The sequence below is a fragment of the Alexandromys fortis genome, unplaced genomic scaffold, assembly GCF_014885135.2.
Source record: "Alexandromys fortis isolate MF-2015 unplaced genomic scaffold, M_Fortis_MF-2015_v1.1 scaffold_38, whole genome shotgun sequence".
Taxonomy (NCBI): domain Eukaryota; kingdom Metazoa; phylum Chordata; class Mammalia; order Rodentia; family Cricetidae; genus Alexandromys; species Alexandromys fortis.
Genome location: NW_026067916.1, coordinates 1,956,100 through 1,965,306, shown reverse-complemented (window position 1 = coordinate 1,965,306; position 9,207 = coordinate 1,956,100). Strand labels below are relative to the sequence as shown.

At 37.8% G+C, this 9,207-nt stretch overlaps 1 protein-coding gene across 1 annotated transcript; it reads right to left on the bottom strand.

Moving 5' to 3' along the window:
* Nucleotides 1–470: 470 nt before the first annotated feature.
* LOC126500161 (probable ribosome biogenesis protein RLP24) lies at nt 471–1,029 on the bottom strand. The gene has a single exon (XM_050139851.1). The coding sequence runs from the start codon at nt 988–990 to the stop codon at nt 508–510; it is 483 nt and encodes a 160-aa protein (XP_049995808.1). The 5' UTR covers nt 991–1,029; the 3' UTR covers nt 471–507.
* Nucleotides 1,030–9,207: the final 8,178 nt, after the last annotated feature.

The window sequence follows — 9,207 nt, the reverse complement described above, 5'->3', positions numbered from 1 at the left end:
CCCACCCCCACCCCCACAAGCTGCCTGCTGCCTACTAAACGCTGAAGCAGGACAGACAGCCCAGCATAACTCAGCAGCACGGTGGCACTGTATGAGGTCATTATGCAACTCTAAGGAGATACTAAAGAGACTAAAGCAAAACAAGAGACTGGGGTTGTCATGAGAACGGTTAGTTCCTTGCTGTGACCTCTGCATCAATAACCCTAATGAACAGACTATCCTAGTGCAAGAAAAATATTACTTTATTACAGATTTCACACTAGCATGATAGTCAGTGCAGAAATGCTGCCTGGTGCCATTAAGCAACGATTCAACCATGTTATGCCCAGGGTTCACACCTTCATCTACACACAAACTTTCATGTTTCTGTGAGCAGAACACAGTGAAGCAGAACACTGAGTTGAGACCTAACACCGACAATGGATGCTTTTACAGGCTGCACACGTGAGTCACCTTTGCCTGGGGGGACATTATGTAACTAATGAAGAACTTAGGGACCGACAGTCTTCACTGGTTTCCAGTGTGCACTGGGCTGGCTGCAGGCGGCACCATTAGGAAGCGCCCTCCATGTCCACATCCTCCTGTAACTGCTGTACCATTTTTTTCCTCCAGCTGCTTTCCTTTGCCTGCAAGAGGAGCCCGGATAAGATGGATGTTCTGTTTGACTTCTTTGATATCCTGAACCTTCTGTGGCTCTTTGTTTTTCTTCAACCTGTTCCTTATAAACTTAGCCTGCCGTTTCTGTTTGATCTCTTTAACCCTCTTCATTGCATCAATAGTTTTATTCCAGAGTTCTCGCTGGTATTTCACAGGTTCGTTTCTACGTTTTTGAAATTCAAATGAGTTGTCCACCGTGAGCTCCTTGCTGGCTGCCTTCCGGAAGGCTTTAGTCCACCTGACCTTGCTTGGATTCCGCTTCTTCTTGAAGTTTCTATGACGCTTGGATTTGCAAAATCGGAACACCTTGTAGTCGTTGCGGACGAACATCATGCCTTAGCCAGGGTAGATCGGCCCGGAACAGAAATAACATTTCTCGATCCTCCTGTTTACTCTGCGTGGGCCCCCTACAGTGCATACTTTGACTACTTCCACTGGCCTCCTTCCTTCCATCCTTATTCACCTCACATGCTTTAGATATTAAGAGAATTAGCCATTTATACAGAATTTGATTTGGTGTATAACTACTTCTTTTAGTTTCTTATTGTTTCCTTTTGTGCTTAAATCCTTTTGTTATATATGCATGTGTGTGTGTAAGTGTATGTGATGGTTTTTCCTCCTCTTCTTTTCTGCAATGTTCTTTAAAAATTTAAAAATTCCCTTGCCGGCAAAGGAAGCCTATACCTAATAATCAGAAATCTGAAGGGACATGGTAAATTATTAAGAGTTTTGAACATTGTGAGATGATTCTTGATGTACTTGGGAAAGTTGTATCTTTTTCTTAATTTAGTTTTTCAAGTTTACTTTTGCACTTTTTTACCCTCCCTCCCTCCCTCTCTCCCTCCCTCCCTCCCTTCTTTCCTCTCTCTCTCTCTCTCTCTCTCTCTCTCTCTCTCTCTCTCTCTGTATACAGCTGACACAGTACAAGCACATCTAGAGATCAGAGCACAGCTTGAACAATCGGTTCTTTCTTTCTACCAAGATTCTTATTATGCAACATGGGCACTTAATTCAACCAAGAATTTCCCAGGTATAGGTCACAGTGAAATGATGGGCTATCCATTATTCGAAAGCTTAAGTCTAAGGACAAGACACATAACAAATTCACTCCCAAATCTTTAACTCACCGTGATAGTACATTGAGAATAATACATGCTTCTCTGTTGGGAAGAAAATTCCTGACTATAGTTAAAGTACTAAAGAGAGTAAGAAAATTTGTAGAGGATGAGACTGGGTCATGTTTTAGAGCATGGTTAATAAATGGTCATGAAGCACCAGCAGGAGAGTTCAGGCTTTGGACACTGTGGACTCTCTGTTGCAGTTATTCAACTGTACAACATAAATGCATAGTGTGGGTATAGTATGTGGGTATAGTAAATAAAATGCTATTTACAAAAGCAAACAACAAGTTGATGTTCATCTATGTGTCATAATTAACTGGCCCTTCTTAAAGAGGACACTTGAGAGTTTATTAGCACTGAGAGATGGCTCAGTGGGTAAAGGAACTGATCTTTGGGCCTGTTGACCTGCGCTTGATTTCTATGGCCTTCCCGGTTGAAAGCACTGACTCCTCTAAGTCGTTCTCTAACCCTGATATGTGTACTAGTGTGGAAGTAGCTAGTGTCCGACCTCACAAACACAGAACGTATGTAAGTGTAAAAACATTGGAAATGAGTTCATTAGTAGATGAGAAGCAGCAATGAGGAAAGAATTCACACACAGCTAAATGTCAATGTTAAGGATTGAAGCTCTCCCTGCCTTCTCTGCTTTTCTCCTTTCCTACAACTATTCCTATATAACTTATTTGAGAGGGTAGTGGATCCCGTATTCCTTTGACCTTTATCACCCAGAAATACACTAAATTTGTACTTGCTTCTCTTGTCTATACTTTGCAAAAATGCCATAGGATGTATATGCCTCACAAGTTCTCAGAAACCCTGCTGTATATTGGAGTCAACATTGTATTTTAATTTGAGTGCAGGTACTGTCTTTCCTCTTATCATTGCTGTAGTATGGTAGAACAAAAGTTGTTATTCCCTGTTGACTGCGTACAATACTCATCTTAGTTTAAACATGTCGATGACACGTTTTTGTAGAATATAGCTGCTCTATTGATGTCCGTCTTATCTCATTAACTTGAAGACATTGTTGCTTAGAATAAAGCTTAAAAATACTGAAGTCTATTTCGAATGAAAACTGTTTTTTTTTTCCAAGAAGTTATAGGCAATGCTAGGTCTGTGCTCTCATTTATGGTAATTTCCACATTCTAGAGAGTCTTCTTCATCAATCTCTTTTGAAGCTGTTCTTGTTCATCAATATATCTATCAATAGCACTATCACCCTGACACACGCAGTCTGTTTCTTAGACCAGTACACTTTTCTTCTAAACCCAATTTTCTCCCTCCTCCATCAGTTCTCCGCCTGTTTTGCTCACCATGTGCAGGTTATTTTTGTAGTGAATTAATCAATGCGTGTCACACCATTAATTAAAACCCCTGGCTAATTTCTACATTCCTATAGAGATGGTGTAAACTCCCTAAGTTATGTTACTCAAAATTCACCTTCCTACTATCCATCCATCTTCCTGCATTTCCTGTCATACACCCCTGGTTCTCTACTTTACACTAGATGTTGTAAACATTAGTTATTAGTTTTGTAATATACTGTCATACACTTTACTCATCTCTGGACTTACGGGTCTGTCACTAAAGACACAGTTTGTTTAGTTGATTTAGTTTGATACCTAAACTTGGTGTCAGTAAATATATAATACTGTCTATATTGCTTAACCATTCTATGGCTCAGCTGATTTTCATGTGAGAGGGATATTTTCTATGAAGAATTCATAATTCACATGTTTATTTTGAGGATAATAGTAAGTGATCGTAGGTTTGTCTGAAGCATAGGAAGTGACATGATCCATCACTGTCACTCTGAGTGCTTTGCTTCTGTGTTAGCAGAATGAGCTTTTATATATTCTTAAAGACAGGTAAATATCACCCACTGTGTAGAAACTTTAGTTCCATCCCCTCAAGCACATTGCATGTACTTCCAACATAACATTTAATGGAGCATATAACATGATTCATGGCATTTCGTTTCTCTGCATTATTAGACTATGAGTTTATTTGAAAAAAGAATTGAACTTCAGCTCTCTCTGCCTCTGTCTCCCTGCCTGTCTCTCTGTCTCTCTCTCTGTCTCTCTCTTCTCTTCTGCTGTTCCTGTCCTCAGAAGCCAGTTCCCCTAGCATCCCCCCTTTTACCTTTACCTCTCTACCAATAAAAATAGTCTTTGTGAAAAAAATTGAAATTTTATATATTTTGTTCTATGTAGTAGATATTCAATTTGTTGAATGAATAAATGAATTATATAGAGACTTATATGATCTGTGAAAAGGCTTTTACCATAGAATGTACTCACTCGTATTTGGTTTCTAGCCATAAACAAAGGATATTGAGCCTATAATTAGTGATCCTAGAGAAGCTAAATAAGGAGAACCCAAAGAAAAACATATAGGCATCCTCCTGAATATTAACCTTCATCAGGGGATGAAAGGAGACAGAGACAGAGACCCACATTGGAGCACCAGACAGAAATCTCAAGGTCCAAATCAGGAGCAGAAGGAGAGAGAACACAAGCAAGGAACTCAGGACCGCGAGGGGTGCACCCACACACTGAGACAATGGGGATGTTCTATCAGGAAATCACCAAGGCCAGCTGGCCTGGGTCTGAAAAAGCCTGGGATAAAACTGGACTCACTGAACATAGCAGACAATGAGGACTACTGAGAACTCAAGAACAATGGCAATGGGTTTTTGATCCTACTGCACGTATTGGCTTTGTGGGAGCCTAGGCAGTTTGGATGCTCACCTTACTAGACCTGGATGGAGGTGGGTGGTCCTTGGACTTCCCACAGGGCAGGGAACCCTGATTGCTCTTTGGGCTGATGAGGGAGGGGGACTTGATTGGGGGAGGGGGAGGGAAATGGGAGGCGGTGGCGGGGAAGAGACAGAAATCTTTAATAAATAAATAAATTAAAAAATAAAATAAAAAGAATGTTTCCAATACTTATAAAACTAGAGATGCTGGTACAAGGAATTATCAAATATTTCAAATGAAGATCCATACTGAATTCTTGTAGTTTTGACAGTGTATTTTTGTTTGTACATAGTCATGTGTGTGTGTTTGTGTATGTAGGTTTATATGTATGTACATATGGATACCTGAGAACAACCTAAAGTATTATTCCTCAAGAGCATGCCTGTCATTTTAAAAATTATTTCCTTTCCTTCCTTCAAACCTTTTCATATATGTCTCCTTGCTCTCTTTCCAATCCGGAACCTCGTTTTCGTCAATTGTATGTGCATAAATGTTGAGACAGTACTTTGCTGGTCCAGAACTCTGGTACTCACCATGTAGCAACTAGGCTAGGCTGGCTGGCCAACAAACCCAAGGGATCTGCTTGTCTCCCCCTCTCTAGCACTGAGATTATAGCCCACACACCAACTCCAACCATTTTATATATGTCCTGGGGACGGTCTGAGACATTATGCTTGCAAGGCTATCCCATCTGCAAAGTGAACTATCTTCTCAGAGCTTTCATAGAGTATTTTAAACAAATATCAGATATTATATATTTTGGTTCATAAATGAATCAGTACATATTCCTTTAAGGGACATTATTTTAAACACAATAAACAAATCTTTTATTATCAAAGATCCATTATATTTTAAAATGATTTCAGTAGTTGCCGTAAGATTTCTGAGTTATTAGATTATTCATATTAATATTCTCTTATCAGAGTTCATATATTGTCTTAAAACTCTTAATTTTAAATGGCATATCTTCTTTACCACTGACTATTATTTTTATACGGTAGGTCATTTGTAACAAAATTTCCTATAAATTAGGAATTTGGATGATTTAAATTCTATGCTATTTTTCAAAATTTCTACTCACATTTCCTGTTCCATTAAAGATTTTTTGGAGGTTAATTAAATTCAAGTTCATTTTCCAATGAGAAACTAGAGATTCTAGTATTTACTTATTGTTTAAGTAGAGTATATTTGAAGTATATATGTATTGTTTAAGTAGGAATGCAATGTCTGCTTGATAAGATTTGTCAGTAAGCTATAAGGAGTTTAAACTTCATTCAGATATTTTTAAATCTTTTCAAAAGCCTCTTGCACAATGTTTTTATGATCATTATTTTGAGTCATTCTTTCACCAGGAGTTACAAAATAGTGATTTTTTTCCCATTCTACTTTTTTGGGCACATATTAGCTGTGATATTTTTTTGTTTTTATATGAAGAAATTAAGAATCCTTTAACTATTTAGTTACCTCTGAGTATACTTCATAAAAGAAAGGATAAATGACTTTTTCTTCTTTTGTGAAGGTTTAGTGTGATGACTTGGTGTTTATGGGGTCTTCAAACACCATGGCTAGTGGAGTGTTGATCCATTGGAGACAAGAAGGAAATTCATTTAACATGACTCAGCAGCTGGTGTTGGTTGAGACTTTGAGAGTCTGGGTAGTTTATTTTAGACATATTTAATCACAGCATAATTTGGAAAAGTATTTCCTTGTGATAAGTAACTCAATTCCATGTGTACACAACAATGCTTAAGACATGATTACATTGAAACTCTTGTAAAGTACAAGTGATGTTTTCCATATATGGTAGGCTCTATAGATTAACCATACTCATGATAAGATAGTGGGGATCCAGTGTTGCCTGGTAATACATATAATGCATATATCATTGGGTATTAACTACATTTGTACCCAGACTTTGGGGGCAGACAACAGGTTTACATCTCTGCTTTTGAAGAGACAGCCCTGTGTATTTAACATTCCTGGTTTCCCTGGAGCTTATCTGTAAATACAAGGCCAACATTGCCTCCTACATTGCTGATCCAACATTTAAAGGTGATTATTTTGATCAGTAGTTTGACATGTTTTGCTCAGTTGCAATCAATACTCTTTCTGACGTCCAGACATCTCCAGGTTTGGTCTGTCGAATCATGCACAGTGCCTGTCAGCCTTTTGACATGTTTGAGAAATCTAGACTTCTTGCTTTCAGGTAGAGCAAGATAACAGGATGGTCATGTTCATCGCTTGTCCCTAGCCTGGAGCCATTCATTTGTCTAAGAAGCTCCACTCTCCCAAGAGAGAATCAGGGTTTGAGGGATAGGATAGACTTGTTAAGTTTCCTGCTGGTATACAGAGGTGGAAACTATACGTGCTTAAAAGAGAAAATAAGCCGTCAGTTCACACTAATTTTTCCAATGGAAAGATTGGTTTCTATTTAGTTTTTTTTTATGTGGTATAAACTATTCCTTAAAAATCATGAATCTTAGTTATATTAATACCACCACATGTGACTTAATTTAATATGTTATAAATGTTTCACACTAAAATGCCTATAATATTAAAGAGAAACAGAAATACAGTGTTAAAGTAGGAAAAACGAAGAACTATTACCATGAAGTAATCATTAGGTCACAGTAAAAGGAGCTCAGTATAAAACTGTCCTCAGCTCTAAAATTACGTGGAGAAATGGGGCTTTATAGCCAAGAAGAGCAAATTCGTGTATATAATTGTATATTTTTTTATTTAAGAGAAATAGCATCATGCATTTTTTATTTAAATATTTATAAATATTTGTTTTAAAACAATTGTTTATTAACACAGTTTTAAGAAGCACTACAGAGACTCCCTATGTTATATTTTTCATTATTTTTGTGTGTTCTTTTAGAATATTTTTACTATTATGTGTTTACTGTATTTATGTTTTCCTGTGTAGGTGCTTGTGCCTGAGGAAGTCAGAGGCATCCCCTGAAGCTGGAGTTACTGTTAGCTGTAAGTGCCCCGATGTGGGTTTTGGGAATTGAACTTGGGTCCTTTGCAAGAACAATACGTGTTCTTAGCTGCTGAGCCATCTCTCTAGTTCTCCCATACAATCTTTAGTCAGTCTCTTTCATGGGATCATCATGTAAAACCAAGGGTACAACATGATACTGACTTTGAATCGGAGTACTTCCTGCTTCACAGGGATATCTCAGATGCCCATTTCTTCCCTGTCCCATACCCTCTTCTTACCCACTGGAAATTAATAACTGTTCTCCATATTTGTCATTTAGGAATACTGCATAAATGAAATTTTCCAATAATATATTTCAACTGTCTTTTTGCTAGTAGGGTACCCTAGGGAGTCATCAGGCAGTTTCATGCTTCTATTGATTTCTTTCCATTTCTAAGAAGACTTCAGTAGATGATAGTTCCATAGTTCATGTACTGCTGAGTCACAGGCGCTTAAATTGTTTGTAAACTTTTAATTTTTATTTAAAGAAATAGTTATCAATTAATTGTATGAAGTTAATACTATTCTAAAATCCAAACCAGAAAAGTACAATCCCCTCCCCACAGAAAACTGTAGATCAATTTCCCTGAAGAATTGTTCATTGTTAAGTCCATGCCTCCTGTGCCATAGGAGACTTTGACTCATGAGCAAAGATGAAAGTTCAATTGTTGTCCAGCTTCCCAACTCCACACTTCTTAGGTCCTATATGGTATATGGAGAAAAACAAGAAAGAGATTTAGCTGTTTTTGTACTGGATGCTTTCTGAGACCCATCTCCCTCATTCACTTTCACTAGAATCTAAACTGTCTTTCTCTTTGACATTTGAGAGTTTTAACACTGCCAGAAGAGTGTTCTGTTTTGAGTTATTTCCCCTCAATTTGAGGCTGTGGGAATTTTGACACTGCAGAGTGTCCAGCCTGCTTCACCACCCTCAAACCTTTCCCAGTCCCCTTGTCCCGATCTATACACTGGAGCTTGGAAGCTGTGTAGCTGTGGACTGCCTGCAGTGTGTCCTTTTGAATTCCATATAGTTTTTTCAGAAATACAGACTTCTTGGTAACTTCTGTGTTTCTTGCCTTTCAGAGTCTGCTTTCATTTGCTTTCCTTCCCTTTACTTATTCCTGCACAACAGCTATCTTTCCTGAGATCTTGCTGCTGTCTGTGTTCCAAATTCTCTTGTTCTTCTACTGGGAGCTATGTGCTGATTTATCAGCTTGTTTTTTAATCTGTCCTGTCTATTACAATGTAACAAATGTATCCTGAACTTATTGACTAGAAATAATACATTATTGTCTCATGAAGGTTTTTTTTTTGTACATGTAGTGATCCAGATGTCTTGGTTATGTTTTATAGTATTGCAATTATAGATAAAAAAATCTTAAATGATTGTCAGATGAAACATTTGAAGGGTTAAATAAGAATCTTTTATTTTTGTAAAATAATCTGTATGGCTAACTTAGCCTTCTTTAGACTAAAATGGCTAATGGTGATTGAGTTCTTAGACAGCTGCTGATATCACCAAGTAATAAAGACAGTAACAGCTAGTTTTCCTACAGACATGGCCAGAAAGGATCTTGGCATAGCATCCCTTATGCTGACTGTACTATTCAAAACATTGATAGGCCCTCTCAATCACAAGAGTGAGGGAAATAGACTTCATCTCATAAGAGTAGAAACTATGTAG